The sequence below is a fragment of the Mchenga conophoros genome, linkage group LG16, assembly GCF_057382185.1.
Source record: "Mchenga conophoros isolate Kocher_MC1m ecotype Shallow Benthic linkage group LG16, M_conophoros_male_GT1.1, whole genome shotgun sequence".
Lineage (NCBI taxonomy): Eukaryota > Metazoa > Chordata > Actinopteri > Cichliformes > Cichlidae > Mchenga > Mchenga conophoros.
In genome coordinates, this window is record NC_140541.1 from 6,292,431 (window position 1) to 6,309,998 (window position 17,568).

At 44.3% G+C, this 17,568-nt stretch overlaps 1 protein-coding gene across 1 annotated transcript; it reads right to left on the bottom strand.

Annotated features, from left to right (window-relative positions):
* Positions 1 to 2,532: 2,532 nt before the first annotated feature.
* On the bottom strand, positions 2,533 to 8,071 carry LOC146556159 (uncharacterized). Its single transcript, XM_085250203.1, has 2 exons — positions 7,707 to 8,071; positions 2,533 to 7,403 (listed from the first exon to the last, which is right to left on the bottom strand). The coding sequence occupies exon 2, from the start codon at positions 6,586 to 6,588 to the stop codon at positions 3,946 to 3,948; it is 2,643 nt and encodes an 880-aa protein (XP_085106329.1). The 5' UTR covers positions 6,589 to 7,403; positions 7,707 to 8,071; the 3' UTR covers positions 2,533 to 3,945.
* Positions 8,072 to 17,568: the final 9,497 nt, after the last annotated feature.

The window sequence follows — 17,568 nt, forward strand, 5'->3', positions numbered from 1 at the left end:
GTATCACAGGCCCCTGTGTTTTGTGGATGTGATGAGGCAGAAACACAAGCCCTGGTGAAATGTGGATGGCCTCAGCCAACAACACTGAGCCTGGAGAAATGTGGATGGTATTGGCCAGCACCAATGGCCCTGTTGTAATGTGGATGGCCTCATCTATCAACACTGTCCCTGAAGAAATATGGATGGTATTGGTCAGCACCACAGGACCTGGTGTAATGTGGATGGCCTCATCCAACAGTACAGGCCCTGGTGTGGTGAAGATGTCCTCACAGGAAGCACTGTCCCTGGTGTAATGTCGATGTCCTCATCCAACAGTACAGGCCCTGGTGTGGTGAAGATGGCCTCACAGGAAGCACTGTCCCTGGTGTAAAGTGTATGGCCTCAGCCAACAATAGTGGCCCTGGTGAAATGTGGATGGTATTGGCCAGCACCACAGGCCCTTGTGTGGTGATGAATGAATCAAAGGAAGCACTGGCAGTGGAGTAATGTGGATGGCCTCAGCCAACAACACTGGCCCTGGAGAAATGTGGATGATATAATCCAGCACCACAGGCCCTGCTGTAGTGTGATGGCCTCACAGGAAGCACTGGTAGTGGTGTAATGTGGATGGCATCAGCCAGTATCACAGGCCCCTGTGTTTTGTGGATGTCATCACGCAGAAACACAATCCCTGGTGAAATGTGGATGGCCTCATCCAGCACCACAGGCCCTGGTTTGGTGATGATTGCCACACACGAAGAACTGTACCTGGTGTAATGTGGATGGCCTCATCCAACAGTACAGGCCCTGGTGAAATGTGGATGACATCGGCAAGGACCAATAGCCCCGATGTAATGTGGATGGTTTTAGCCAACAGCACAGTCCCTGTTGTGGTGAAGATGGCCTCACAGGAAGCACTGTCCCTGGTGTAATGTGGATGGCCTCAGCAAACAACACTGGCCCTGGTGAAATGTGGATGGTATTAGCCAGCACCACAGGCCCTGGTGTAATGTGAATGTCCTTAGCCAACACCAATGGCCCTGGTGTAATGTGGATGGTATTGGCGAGCACCACAGGCCCTGGTGTAATGTGAATGGCCTCATCCAACAACACTGGCCCTGGTGAAATGTGGATGGTATTGGCCAACAACTCTGGCCCTGATGTAATGGGGATGGTGTCAGCCAGTAGCACAGGCCCTGGTGTAATGTGGATGGCCTCAGCAAACAACAGTGGCCTTGGTGAAATGTCGATGGTATTGGCCAGCACCACAGGCCCTGGTTTAATGTGGATCACATCAGCCAGCAACACAGGCTCTGGTGAAATGTAGATGACCTCAGACAGCAGCTCAAGCCCTGCTGTCGTGAAGTTGGCCTCAGAGGGAGCACTAGCCTTGGTGCAATGTGGATGGCCTAAACCAGCAATACAGGCCCTGGTGTGGTGAAGATGGCCTCACAGGAAGCACTCTCCCTGGTGTAAAATGTATGGCCTCAGCCAACAACAGTGGCCCTGGTGATATGTGGATGGTATTGGCCAGCACCACAGGCCCTGGTGTAATGTGGATGGCCTTATCCAGCACCATAGGCCCTGGTGAAATATGGATGGTATTGGTCAGCACCAGAGGCCCTGGTGTAATGTGAATGTCTTCAGCCAGTAGCACAGGCCTTTGTGTATTGTGGATTGCATCAGACAGCAACACAAACCGTGGTGAAATGTGGATGGTATTGACCAGCACCACAGGCCCTGGTGTGGTTATGATGGCCTCACAGGAAGCACTGTCCCTGGTGTAATTTGGATGGCCTCATCCAACAACACTGGCCCTGGTGAAATATGGATGGTATTAGCCAGCATCACAGGCCCTGGTGTAATGTGAATGGCCTCATCCAACTTCACTGGCCCTGGTGAAATGTGGATGGTATTGGCCAGCACCACAGGCCCTGGTTTAATGTGGATGGCATCAACTAGTAGCACAGGCCCTTGTGTAATGTGGATCACATCAGCCAGCAACACAGGCTCTGGTGAAATGTAGATGACCTCAGACAGTAGCTCAAGCCCTGCTGTCGTGAAGTTGGCCTCAGAGGGAGCACTAGCCTTGGTGTAATGTGGATGGCCTAAACCAGCAATAAAGGCCCTGGTGTGGTGACGATAGCCTCACAGGGAGCACATGCCGTGGCACAGGCATGTGCTCCATGTTCTTATGTTTCAGGTACATTGGCCAGACGTGGCCGTCAAAAAGGCCAGGTGGGTCTGGTACCAGGTAGTTTCTTGGGCCCTGGTGTAATGTGGATGGCCTCATCCAGCACCACAAGCCCTGGTGTGGTGATGATGGCCTCACAGGAAGCACTGGTAGTGGTGTAATGTGGATGGCATCAGCCAGTATCACAGGCCCCTGTGTTTTGTGGATGTCATCAGGTAGAAACACAAGCCCTGGTGAAATGTGGATGGTATTCAAGGTTCAAGGTTCTTTATTTGTCACATGCATAGTTATACAAGTATAACACACAGTGAAATGTAGCCTGACACGCTCCTCGACATGTGCAAAAATTGGGGGGGGGGGGGGGGGTAGAGGAAGAACACATATACACACACATATACACAGTATATACACTGGGTGAATGTGCAGTAGTAGCAGCAAGCAGGTGAATTCTGTACATTAATATGAATAGACATCTGACTATTTTACAGGATAGACAATATAAACATTTAAAATTAAAGGAATTGAAATGTACATTGTGCCTTGGTTTAGAGTGTCTGGAAGAGAGTCCTGTCTCAGTCAATTATAGATGATGTGAGAGGGCGGGTGTGTGTGTTTAGGGCACGGATGGCTTGGGGATAGAAGCTCCTCTTGAGTCTCTCTGTCCTTGCCCGGAAGATGCGGAACCTTCTACCAGATTGCAGAAGTTGGAACAGTTTGTTGCCTGGATGGGACGGGTCCTTCAGTCTCTGCGCTGCTCTAGTCCGGCATCTCCTGGTGTAGGTGTCCTGAAGCGGGGGGAGAGCAATCCTGCAGCAGCGTTCTGCTGTACGGATCACTCTCTGGAGAGCTTTTTGGTCCTTCACACAGCTGTTCCCAAACCACGATGTCATGTTCTGTGTGAGGATGCTCTCCACAGCGCCTGTATAGAAAATCCTGAGGATCTTTGGAGAGACCCTGAACTTCCTCAGTTGTCGTAGGTGATACAGGCGCTGCCTAGCCTTTTTGGTCTGGACCAAAAAGGCAGCCCATGTCAGGTCTGAGGATGTCAAGGCTCGGCTGTGTGGCAGGCAGGAGGAGGACCCAAAATGCAAAACTCACACACACGGGGATGAACTCAAAAAGCAGCTTTATTGCTGACCAAAGATAATAGGAGATACAAAACTAAACTGGGAAAAACTAATATAAAGCTCACCAGGAAACACGGGGGAATCACACACAGCATGAGGGACGACGTCACGCTGAACAGAGGGAGACGCAGACAGAAATACACAGAGGGTTAACGAGGAAAGTGGGAACACACGGGGAACACAGGTGACACTGATAATCATAACGAGACAGGGCGGGGTGAACTGAACATGACATGTACGGGCGTGAGAGTCACAAGGTAAACAGGAAGTGCACAGAGGTTCAGACAGGAGGAGAGAGAGCACGGGGAAAACACAGACATAACGGGCTGGGGAAACATGAAACAACCACAAAGGGAGACGAGGGCTCATAAATACATAGAGGGCACACAGGGGGAAGAGAGAGCACGGGGAGAACTTAGACATAATGGGCAGGGGAAGCATGGAATAAAACATAAGGAGAGACGAGGGCTCACAGATACACAGAGGGGCACACAGGGGGTAAAAGCCATGAAGGGAAAACACTTAGGGAACAACACAACAGGGCAACTCAGAAAACATGGCCTAAGCAAGGAACAAAATACAAACATACAAGGAAACTAAGAACACTGGGCCAACATGGCCCAGGACCATGACAGTACCCCCCCCTCAAGGGCTGGCTCCAGACAGCCCAAACACAGAAAAACAAAACCAAACAGAAAACAACCCAGGGCGGGCGGCGGGGGCCCAGGACGGAGGGATCGGAACAGAAAACAAAAGAAGAGCACAGCAAACACCGGAGCCCAAGAAAATAACCCAAACACAGAGCAGTTCAGGGGGCCGACCATGCGGAAGGCAACGGCGGAGACGTGGAAACAATTCAGGAGGCCGGCCGTGCGCAAGGCAACGGCGGCGACGTGGGAACAGTTCAGGAGGCCGGCCGTGCGCAAGGCAACGGCGGCGGCGAAGGAGACAACGGAGCAGTTCAGGAGGCCGACCGCGCGGAAGGCGGCGGCGGCGGCGAAGGAGACGACGGAGCAGTTCAGGGGGCCGACCGCGCGGAAGGCGGCGGCGGCCCTCCAGTCCCAGGCGTGCTGGCCATGGCCTGGTGGGCACAGGACCAGACGAGGCAGGACCAGACGAGGCAGGACCAGACGAGGACGAAGACTCGGAGGCCGGACCAGACGAGGACGAAGACTCGGAGGCCGGACCAGACGAGGACGAAGATTCGGAGGCCGGACCAGGCGGAGCTGCAGAGGCTGAGGCCGGACCAGGCGGAGCAGAAGCAGAAGCCAAAGCTGGACCAGAAGCAGAGGCTGAGACTGGACCAGGCGTAGCAGAAGCAGAGGCAGAGGCTGGCCCAGGCGTAGCAGAAGCACAGGCAGAGGCTGGCCCAGGCGTAGCAGAAGCACAGGCGGATGCAGCCGGACCAGGCGATGACGAAGCGGTCGCAGATGGCGGCTGGACAGGCTCCTCGGGCCCTCCAGCTGATGCGGCGTGAGGCTGAACGGGCCCCTCGGACCCTCCAGCGGAGACAGGAGGCTGAACGGGCCCCTCGGACCCTCCAGCGGAGACAGGTGGCTGAACGGGCCCCTCGGGCCCTCCAGCGGAGACAGGTGGCTGAACGGGCCCCTCGGACCCTCCAGCGGAGACGAGGAGGTGCTGGCCGGGCTCACTGGAACCCCCAGCGGACGAGGTAGATGGCGGCGTGGGAGCCGCGGAGTCCTGGATGAGCTCATCCGAGCTTCCAGCAGGAGCTGATGTAGAGCCAGAGAGGTTTGGGACCCCTGGCTGAATGTTAAGCCGAACAGAAGACCGTATTGCTATCGGGGACTGGGCCAATGGTTCAGGTGCGAGCTGAGCTACTGGAGATGCGGATGAGAGTGGGAGCTGAGCTACTGATGGTGGTGAAGTAGATAACTGCACGGGAGACTGAACTGAGGGCGTCTGCACTGGCACAGGGGACTGAACTGATGTCTGTTGTAACGGAGGTGGTGAGAGTGGAGTAGGCAGTGGAGTTGATGACTTCACAGGAGAATGAACCAGAGGTGAGTGCACAGGAGACTGAGCTAGAGGTGGTAGTGATAGTTGAGGGGAAAGTGGAGCTGGTGATTGAGTGGATGACTGTGCTAAGGGATGCTGCACTGGGGACACTGGAGACTGCACTGGGGACACTGGAGACTGCACTGGGGACACTGGAGACTGCAGTGATGGTTGTAGTGGAGGTGTAACGGGTGGAGGAGTGGCTGAAGTGGCTGTGGGTCGGGCGGCTAGTGGCTCAGCTACAGAGTATAGTAACGGCAGGGCTATGGGTTGAATGTCTGACTGAGTAGCAGCCTGAATGGCTGGGTGTAGTGATGGTTGGGGTGGAAGGGAAACAGGTGGTAGTGTGGATGACGGAACTAAGGGCGACTGAGTGGCAGACCGAACTGATGACTGAAGCGATGGTAGAGGTGAAAATGGAGCGTGTGGTGGAGTTAATGGCTGAGCTAGCGGGGACACAGGAGACTGAACTGAGGGGGACACTGGAAACTGAACTGAGGGGGACACGGGAAACCGAACTGAGGGTGGCTGCGAGGGAGCTAACTGAGCTGTGAAGGGCTGCGAGGGAGCTGACTGAGCTGGGAAGGGCTGCGAGGGAGCTGACTGAGCTGGGAAGGGCTGCGAGGGAGCTGACCGAGCTGGAAGTAGCTGCGAGGGAGCCGACTGAGCTTCTGGTAGCTGCACAGGCGATAAGCAGCTCGCATTGACTTCCGCCACACAAAACACAGCCCCTGAATGAACAGTCATAATGTCTGGAAAAGACACAGAGTTCTCACTCACCACAGCAGGTGAATTAGAAGGCCGAATGTCCGGCTGTGGGGTGGCGCGTCGGCGGCGTGAATGCCGTTTTCTTCGGGAAGCCGGAGGTGCGGTGATGGAGGAAACCGGCAACGACGGAGAGATCACGGCCGGCTCCTCATCCTCCGACCACATTGCTGCGAGAAAAGCAGCGGGTGAGTGACAGTCAGAGTGGAGGGTGGATGGAGAGGAGTCCAGTGGCAGCAGCGTGGAAACGTTTCCCGATTGTGGCGGTCGCTGTTGCGGTATGACGAGCTCGCGAACTTGTACTGTCTCCTTGGCTTTCTGCAGATTGGACAGTAGGCCCGAAAATCCTGAGAGCTCGTGAAGATGGGGATTCCCTTTGAGAATAGCCTCGATGGCGTTTATCCCAATGGACATGGCTTTAATGTCCGAGGCGTGGGAAACTCGCTCCCACAGGCTGAAGATGTGGGCCAAATCGCTTTCCCGGGAGGAGCCTGCTGGGTCCATGTCTGGTGACGTCGTACTGTCATGAATCACTGTGCGGCAGGCGGGAGTTGGACCCAAAATGCAGGACTCACAGACTCGAGGGAATGAACTCAAAACACAGCTTTATTTGCCGGTAGAACAAACATACAAACTAAACTGGGAAGCCACAAACTAAGAACTCACAGCGAGACACGGGGGAATCACACACAGCATGAGGGACGACGTCACGCTGAACAGAGGGAGACAGGGCGGGGTGAACTGAACATGACATGTACGGGCGTGAGAGTCACAAAGTAAACAGGAAGTGCACAGAGGTTCAGACAGGAGGAGAGAGAGCACGGGGAAAACACAGACATAACGGGCTGGGGAAACATGAAACAACCACAAAGGGAGACGAGGGCTCATAAATACATAGAGGGCACACAGGGGGAAGAGAGAGCACGGGGAGAACTTAGACATAATGGGCAGGGGAAGCATGGAATAAAACATAAGGAGAGACGAGGGCTCACAGATACACAGAGGGGCACACAGGGGGTAAAAGCCATGAAGGGAAAACACTTAGGGAACAACACAACAGGGCAACTCAGAAAACATGGCCTAAGCAAGGAACAAAATACAAACATACAAGGAAACTAAGAACACTGGGCCAACATGGCCCAGGACCATGACACAGAGGCCAACTTTGACATTAAAAGGTGTAAAAACAAGTACAAGATATTTACAATAAGCAGACCTCAGTGCAAGAAAGAGTCTTTCCAACACTGAAAAAAGCACAAAGGCCAACTTTGACATTAAAAGGTGTAAAAACAAGTACAAGATATTCACAATAAGCAGACCTCAGTGCAAGAAAGAGTCTTTCCAACACTGATAAGCACAGAGGCCAACTTTGACATTAAAAGGTGTTCAAACAAGTACAAGATATTTACAATAAGCAGACCTCAGTGCAAGAAAGAGTCTTTCCAACACTGATGAGCACAGAGGCCAACTTTGACATTAAAAGGTGTAAAAACAAGTACAAGATATTTACAATAAGCAGACCTCAGTGCAAGAAAGAGTCTTTCCAACACTGATAAGCACAGAGGCCAACTTTGACATTAAAAGGTGTAAAAACAAGTACAAGATATTTACAATAAGCAGACCTCAGTGCAAGAAAGAGTCTTTCCAACACTGAAAAATGAAAGAGGCCAACTTTGACATTAAAAGGTGTAAAAACAAGTACAAGATATCTACAATAAGCAGACCTCAGTGCAAGAAAGAGTCTTTCCAACACTGAAAAAGCACAGAGGCCAACCTTGACATTAAAAGGTGTAAAAACAAGTACAAGATATTTACAATAAGCAAACCTCAGTGCAAGAAAGAGTCTTTCCAACACTGATAAGCACAGAGGCCAACTTTGACATTAAAAGGTGTAAAAACAAGTACAAGATATTTACAATAAGCAGACCTCAGTGCAAGAAAGAGTCTTTCCAACACTGATGAGCACAGAGGCCAACTTTGACATTAAAAGGTGTTCAAACAAGTACAAGATATTCACAATAAGCAGACCTCAGTGCAAGAAAGAGTCTTTCCAACACTGATAAGCACAGAGGCCAACTTTGACATTAAAAGTTGTAAAAACAAGTACAAGATATTTACAATAAGCAGACCTCAGTGCAAGAAAGAGTCTTTCCAACACTGAAAAATGAAAGAGGCCAACTTTGACATTAAAAGGTGTAAAAACAAGACAAGTACAAGAAATTTACAATAAGCAGACCTCAGTGCAAGAAAGAGTCTTTCCAGCACTGATAAGCACAAAGGCCAACTTTGACATTCAAAGGTGTAAAAACAAGTACAAGATATTTACAATAAGCAGACCTCAGTGCAAGAAAGAGTCTTTCCAACACTGATGAGCACAGAGGCCAACTTTGACATGAAAAGGTGTTCAAACAAGTACAAGATATTCACAATAAGCAGACCTCAGTGCAAGAAAGAGGCTTTCCAACACTGATAAGCACAGAGGCCAACTTTGACATTAAAAGTTGTAAAAACAAGTACAAGATATTTACAATAAGCAGACCTCAGTGCAAGAAAGAGTCTTTCCAACACTGAAAAAAGCACAAAGGCCAACTTTGACATTAAAAGGTGTAAAAACAAGTACAAGATATTCACAATAAGCAGACCTCAGTGCAAGAAAGAGTCTTTCCAACACTGAAAAATGAAAGAGGCCAACTTTGACATTAAAAGGTGTTCAAACAAGTACAAGATATTTACAATAAGCAGACCTCAGTGCAAGAAAGAGTCTTTCCAACACTGATGAGCACAGAGGCCAACTTTGACATTAAAAGGTGTTCAAACAAGTACAAGATATTTACAATAAGCAGACCTCAGTGCAAGAAAGAGTCTTTCCAACACTGATGAGCACAGAGGCCAACTTTGACATTAAAAGGTGTAAAAACAAGTACAAGATATTTACAATAAGCAGACCTCAGTGCAAGAAAGAGTCTTTCCAACACTGATAAGCACAGAGGCCAACTTTGACATTAAAAGGTGTTCAAACAAGTACAAGATATTTACAATAAGCAGACCTCAGTGCAAGAAAGAGTCTTTCCAACACTGAAAAAGCACAGAGGCCAACTTTGACATTAAAAGGTGTAAAAACAAGTACAAGATATTTACAATAAGCAGACCTCAGTGCAAGAAAGAGTCTTTCCAACACTGATAAGCACAGAGGCCAACTTTGACATTAAAAGGTGTTCAAACAAGTACAAGATATTTACAATAAGCAAACCTCAGTGCAAGAAAGAGTCTTTCCAACACTGAAAAATGAAAGAGGCCAACTTTGACATGAAAAGGTGTAAAAACAAGTACAAGATATTTACAATAAGCAGACCTCAGTGCAAGAAAGAGGCTTTCCAACACTGAAAAAGCACAGAGGCCAACTTTGACATGAAAAGGTGTAAAAACAAGTACAAGATATTTACAATAAGCAGACCTCAGTGCAAGAAAGAGTCTTTCCAACACTGATAAGCACAGAGGCCAACTTTGACATTAAAAGGTGTTCAAACAAGTACAAGATATTTACAATAAGCAGACCTCAGTGCAAGAAAGAGTCTTTCCAACACGGAAAAATCACAGAGGCCAACTTTGACATGAAAAGGTGTAAAAACAAGTACAAGATATTTACAATAAGCAGACCTCAGTGCAAGAAAGAGTCTTTCCAACACGGAAAAATCACAGAGGCCAACTTTGACATGAAAAGGTGTTCAAACAAGTACAAGATATTTACAATAAGCAGACCTCAGTGCAAGAAAGAGTCTTTCCAACACGGAAAAATCACAGAGGCCAACTTTGACATGAAAAGGTGTAAAAACAAGTACAAGATATTTACAATAAGCAGACCTCAGTGCAAGAAAGAGTCTTTCCAACACGGAAAAATCACAGAGGCCAACTTTGACATGAAAAGGTGTAAAAACAAGTACAAGATATTTACAATAAGCAGACCTCAGTGCAAGAAAGAGTCTTTCCAACACTGATAAGCACAGAGGCCAACTTTGACATTAAAAGGTGTAAAAACAAGTACAAGATATTTACAATAAGCAGACCTCAGTGCAAGAAAGAGTCTTTCCAACACTGATAAGCACAGAGGCCAACTTTGACATTAAAAGGTGTAAAAACAAGTACAAGATATTTACAATAAGCAGACCTCAGTGCAAGAAAGAGTCTTTCCAACACTGATAAGCACAGAGGCCAACTTTGACATGAAAAGGTGTTCAAACAAGTACAAGATATTTACAATAAGCAGACCTCAGTGCAAGAAAGAGTCTTTCCAACACGGAAAAATCACAGAGGCCAACTTTGACATGAAAAGGTGTAAAAACAAGTACAAGATATTTACAATAAGCAGACCTCAGTGCAAGAAAGAGTCTTTCCAACACGGAAAAATCACAGAGGCCAACTTTGACATGAAAAGGTGTAAAAACAAGTACAAGATATTTACAATAAGCAGACCTCAGTGCAAGAAAGAGTCTTTCCAACACTGATAAGCACAGAGGCCAACTTTGACATTAAAAGGTGTAAAAACAAGTACAAGATATTTACAATAAGCAAACCTCAGTGCAAGAAAGAGTCTTTCCAACACTGATAAGCACAGAGGCCAACTTTGACATTAAAAGGTGTTCAAACAAGTACAAGATATTTACAATAAGCAGACCTCAGTGCAAGAAAGAGTCTTTCCAACACTGATAAGCACAGAGGCCAACTTTGACATTAAAAGGTGTAAAAACAAGTACAAGATATTTACAATAAGCAAACCTCAGTGCAAGAAAGAGTCTTTCCAACACTGCTAAGCACAGAGGCCAACTTTGACATTAAAAGGTGTTCAAACAAGTACAAGATATTTACAATAAGCAGACCTCAGTGCAAGAAAGAGTCTTTCCAACACTGATAAGCACAGAGGCCAACTTTGACATGAAAAGGTGTAAAAACAAGTACAAGATATTTACAATAAGCAGACCTCAGTGCAAGAAAGAGTCTTTCCAACACTGATAAGCACAGAGGCCAACTTTGACATTAAAAGGTGTAAAAACAAGACAAGTACAAGAAATTTACAATAAGCAGACCTCAGTGCAAGAAAGAGTCTTTCCAACACGGAAAAATCACAGAGGCCAACTTTGACATGAAAAGGTGTTCAAACAAGTACAAGATATTTACAATAAGCAGACCTCAGTGCAAGAAAGAGTCTTTCCAACACTGATAAGCACAGAGGCCAACTTTGACATTAAAAGGTGTAAAAACAAGACAAGTACAAGAAATTTACAATAAGCAGACCTCAGTGCAAGAAAGAGTCTTTCCAACACTGATGAGCACAGAGGCCAACTTTGACATGAAAAGGTGTTCAAACAAGTACAAGATATTTATAATAAGCAGACCTCAGTGCAAGAAAGAGTCTTTCCAACACTGAAAAATGAAAGAGGCCAACTTTGACATTAAAAGGTGTAAAAACAAGTACAAGATATTTACAATAAGCAGACCTCAGTGCAAGAAAGAGTCTTTCCAACACTGATAAGCACAGAGGCCAACTTTGACATTAAAAGGTGTTCAAACAAGTACAAGATATTTACAATAAGCAGACCTCAGTGCAAGAAAGAGTCTTTCCAACACTGATGAGCACAGAGGCCAACTTTGACATGAAAAGGTGTTCAAACAAGTACAAGATATTTATAATAAGCAGACCTCAGTGCAAGAAAGAGTCTTTCCAACACTGAAAAATGAAAGAGGCCAACTTTGACATTAAAAGGTGTAAAAACAAGTACAAGATATTTACAATAAGCAGACCTCAGTGCAAGAAAGAGTCTTTCCAACACTGAAAAATGAAAGAGGCCAACTTTGACATTAAAAGGTGTTCAAACAAGTACAAGATATTTACAATAAGCAGACCTCAGTGCAAGAAAGAGTCTTTCCAACACTGATGAGCACAGAGGCCAACTTTGACATTAAAAGGTGTTCAAACAAGTACAAGATATTTACAATAAGCAGACCTCAGTGCAAGAAAGAGTCTTTCCAACACTGATGAGCACAGAGGCCAACTTTGACATTAAAAGGTGTAAAAACAAGTACAAGATATTTACAATAAGCAGACCTCAGTGCAAGAAAGAGTCTTTCCAACACTGATAAGCACAGAGGCCAACTTTGACATTAAAAGGTGTTCAAACAAGTACAAGATATTTACAATAAGCAGACCTCAGTGCAAGAAAGAGTCTTTCCAACACTGAAAAAGCACAGAGGCCAACTTTGACATTAAAAGGTGTAAAAACAAGTACAAGATATTTACAATAAGCAGACCTCAGTGCAAGAAAGAGTCTTTCCAACACTGATAAGCACAGAGGCCAACTTTGACATTAAAAGGTGTTCAAACAAGTACAAGATATTTACAATAAGCAAACCTCAGTGCAAGAAAGAGTCTTTCCAACACTGAAAAATTAAAGAGGCCAACTTTGACATTAAAAGGTGTAAAAACAAGTACAAGATATTTACAATAAGCAAACCTCAGTGCAAGAAAGAGTCTTTCCAACACTGAAAAAATGAAAGAGGCCAACTTTGACATGAAAAGGTGTAAAAACAAGTACAAGATATTTACAATAAGCAGACCTCAGTGCAAGAAAGAGGCTTTCCAACACTGAAAAAGCACAGAGGCCAACTTTGACATGAAAAGGTGTAAAAACAAGTACAAGATATTTACAATAAGCAGACCTCAGTGCAAGAAAGAGTCTTTCCAACACTGATAAGCACAGAGGCCAACTTTGACATTAAAAGGTGTTCAAACAAGTACAAGATATTTACAATAAGCAGACCTCAGTGCAAGAAAGAGTCTTTCCAACACGGAAAAATCACAGAGGCCAACTTTGACATGAAAAGGTGTTCAAACAAGTACAAGATATTTACAATAAGCAGACCTCAGTGCAAGAAAGAGTCTTTCCAACACGGAAAAATCACAGAGGCCAACTTTGACATGAAAAGGTGTAAAAACAAGTACAAGATATTTACAATAAGCAGACCTCAGTGCAAGAAAGAGTCTTTCCAACACTGATAAGCACAGAGGCCAACTTTGACATTAAAAGGTGTAAAAACAAGTACAAGATATTTACAATAAGCAAACCTCAGTGCAAGAAAGAGTCTTTCCAACACTGCTAAGCACAGAGGCCAACTTTGACATTAAAAGGTGTTCAAACAAGTACAAGATATTTACAATAAGCAGACCTCAGTGCAAGAAAGAGTCTTTCCAACACTGCTAAGCACAGAGGCCAACTTTGACATTAAAAGGTGTTCAAACAAGTACAAGATATTTACAATAAGCAGACCTCAGTGCAAGAAAGAGTCTTTCCAACACTGATAAGCACAGAGGCCAACTTTGACATGAAAAGGTGTAAAAACAAGTACAAGATATTTACAATAAGCAGACCTCAGTGCAAGAAAGAGTCTTTCCAACACTGATAAGCACAGAGGCCAACTTTGACATTAAAAGGTGTAAAAACAAGACAAGTACAAGAAATTTACAATAAGCAGACCTCAGTGCAAGAAAGAGTCTTTCCAACACGGAAAAATCACAGAGGCCAACTTTGACATGAAAAGGTGTTCAAACAAGTACAAGATATTTACAATAAGCAGACCTCAGTGCAAGAAAGAGTCTTTCCAACACTGATAAGCACAGAGGCCAACTTTGACATTAAAAGGTGTAAAAACAAGTACAAGATATTTACAATAAGAAGACCTCAGTGCAAGAAAGAGTCTTTCCAACACTGATAAGCACAGAGGCCAACTTTGACATTAAAAGGTGTAAAAACAAGACAAGTACAAGAAATTTACAATAAGCAGACCTCAGTGCAAGAAAGAGTCTTTCCAACACTGATAAGCACAGAGGCCAACTTTGACATGAAAAGGTGTAAAATCAAGTACAAGATATTTACAATAAGCAGACCTCAGTGCAAGAAAGAGTCTTTCCAACACTGATGAGCACAGAGGCCAACTTTGACATGAAAAGGTGTTCAAACAAGTACAAGATATTTATAATAAGCAGACCTCAGTGCAAGAAAGAGTCTTTCCAACACTGAAAAATGAAAGAGGCCAACTTTGACATTAAAAGGTGTAAAAACAAGTACAAGATATTTACAATAAGCAGACCTCAGTGCAAGAAAGAGTCTTTCCAACACTGATAAGCACAGAGGCCAACTTTGACATTAAAAGGTGTTCAAACAAGTACAAGATATTTACAATAAGCAGACCTCAGTGCAAGAAAGAGTCTTTCCAACACTGAAAAATGAAAGAGGCCAACTTTGACATTAAAAGGTGTAAAAACAAGTACAAGATATTTACAATAAGCAGACCTCAGTGCAAGAAAGAGTCTTTCCAACACTGATAAGCACAGAGGCCAACTTTGACATTAAAAGGTATAAAAACAAGTACAATATATTCACAATAAGCAGACCTCAGTGCAAGAAAGAGTCTTTCTAACACTGATAAGCACAGAGGCCAGCTTTGACATTAATAGGTGTTCAAACAAGTACAAGATATTCACAATAAGCAGACCTCAGTGCAAGAAAGAGTCTTTCTAACACTGATAAGCACAGAGGCCAGCTTTGACATTAATAGGTGTTCAAACAAGTACAAGATATTTACAATAAGCAGACCTCAGTGCAAGAAAGAGTCTTTCCAACACTGATAAGCACAGAGGCCAACTTTGACATTAAAAGGTGTAAAATCAAGTACAAGATATTTACAATAAGCAGACCTCAGTGCAAGAAAGAGTCTTTCCAACACTGATAAGCACAGAGGCCAACTTTGACATTAAAAGGTATAAAAACAAGTACAATATATTCACAATAAGCAGACCTCAGTGCAAGAAAGAGTCTTTCCAACACGGAAAAAGCACAGAGGCCAACTTTGACATGAAAAGGTGTTCAAACAAGTACAAGATATTTACAATAAGCAGACTTCGGTGCAAGAAAGAGTCTTTCCAACACTGAAAAAGCACAGAGGCCAACTTTGACATGAAAAGGTGTAAAAACAAGTACAAGATATTTACAATAAGCAGACCTCAGTGCAAGAAAGAGTCTTTCCAACACTGATAAGGTCAGAGGCCAACTTTGACATAAAAGGTGTAAAAACAAGTACAAGATATTTACAATAAGCAGACCTCAGTGCAAGAAAGAGTCTTTCCAACACTGATAAGCACAGAGGCCAACTTTGACATTAAAAGGTGTTCAAACAAGTACACGATATTTACAATAAGCAGGCCTCAGTGCAAGAAAGAGTCTTTCCAACACTGAAAAAGCACAGAGGCCAACTTTGACATTAAAAGGTGTTCAAACAAGTACAAGATATTTACAATAAGCAGACCTCAGTGCAAAAACGTGTCTTTCCAACACTGACAAGCACAGAGGCCAACTTTGACATTAAAAGGTGTTCAAACAAGTACAAGATATTTACAATAAGCAGACCTCAGTGCAAGAAAGAGTCTTTCCAACACTGATAAGGTCAGAGGCCAACTTTGACATAAAAGGTGTAAAAACAAGTACAAGATATTTACAATAAGCAGACCTCAGTGCAAGAAAGAGTCTTTCCAACACTGAAAAATGAAAGAGGCCAACTTTGACATTAAAAGGTGTAAAAACAAGTACAAGATATTTACAATAAGCAGACCTCAGTGCAAGAAAGAGTCTTTCCAACACTGATAAGCACAGAGGCCAACTTTGACATTAAAAGGTATAAAAACAAGTACAATATATTCACAATAAGCAGACCTCAGTGCAAGAAAGAGTCTTTCTAACACTGATAAGCACAGAGGCCAGCTTTGACATTAATAGGTGTTCAAACAAGTACAAGATATTCACAATAAGCAGACCTCAGTGCAAGAAAGAGTCTTTCTAACACTGATAAGCACAGAGGCCAGCTTTGACATTAATAGGTGTTCAAACAAGTACAAGATATTTACAATAAGCAGACCTCAGTGCAAGAAAGAGTCTTTCCAACACTGATAAGCACAGAGGCCAACTTTGACATTAAAAGGTGTAAAATCAAGTACAAGATATTTACAATAAGCAGACCTCAGTGCAAGAAAGAGTCTTTCCAACACTGATAAGCACAGAGGCCAACTTTGACATTAAAAGGTATAAAAACAAGTACAATATATTCACAATAAGCAGACCTCAGTGCAAGAAAGAGTCTTTCCAACACGGAAAAAGCACAGAGGCCAACTTTGACATGAAAAGGTGTTCAAACAAGTACAAGATATTTACAATAAGCAGACTTCGGTGCAAGAAAGAGTCTTTCCAACACTGAAAAAGCACAGAGGCCAACTTTGACATGAAAAGGTGTAAAAACAAGTACAAGATATTTACAATAAGCAGACCTCAGTGCAAGAAAGAGTCTTTCCAACACTGATAAGGTCAGAGGCCAACTTTGACATAAAAGGTGTAAAAACAAGTACAAGATATTTACAATAAGCAGACCTCAGTGCAAGAAAGAGTCTTTCCAACACTGATAAGCACAGAGGCCAACTTTGACATTAAAAGGTGTTCAAACAAGTACACGATATTTACAATAAGCAGGCCTCAGTGCAAGAAAGAGTCTTTCCAACACTGAAAAAGCACAGAGGCCAACTTTGACATTAAAAGGTGTTCAAACAAGTACAAGATATTTACAATAAGCAGACCTCAGTGCAAAAACGTGTCTTTCCAACACTGACAAGCACAGAGGCCAACTTTGACATTAAAAGCTGTTCAAACAAGTACAAGATATTTACAATAAGCAGACCTCAGTGCAAGAAAGAGTCTTTCCAACACGGAAAAAGCACAGAGGCCAACTTTGACATTAAAAGGTGTTCAAACAAGTACAAGATATTTACAATAAGCAGACCTCAGTGCAAAAACGTGTCTTTCCAACACTGACAAGCACAGAGGCCAACTTTGACATTAAAAGGTGTTCAAACAAGTACAAGATATTTACAATAAGCAGACCTCAGTGCAAGAAAGAGTCTTTCCAACACGGAAAAAGCACAGAGGCCAACTTTGACATTAAAAGGTGTTCAAACAAGTACAAGATATTTACAATAAGCAGCCCTCAGTGCAAAAACGTGTCTTTCCAACACTGAAAAGCACAGAGGCCAAATTTGACATTAAAAGGTGTTCAAAAAAGTATAAGATATTTACAATAAGCAGACCTCAGTGCAAGAAAGAGTCTTTCCAACACGGAAAAAGCACAGAGGCCAACTTTGACATTAAAAGGTGTTCAAACAAGTATAAGATATTTACAATAAGCAGACCTCAGTGCAAAAACGTGTCTTTCCAACACTGACAAGCACAGAGGCCAACTTTGACATTAAAAGGTGTTCAAACAAGTACAAGATATTTACAATAAGCAGACCTCAGTGCAAGAAAGAGTCTTTCCAAAACGGAAAAAGCACAGAGGCCAACTTTGACATGAAAAGGTGTAAAAACAAGTACAAGGTATTTACAATAAGCAGACCTC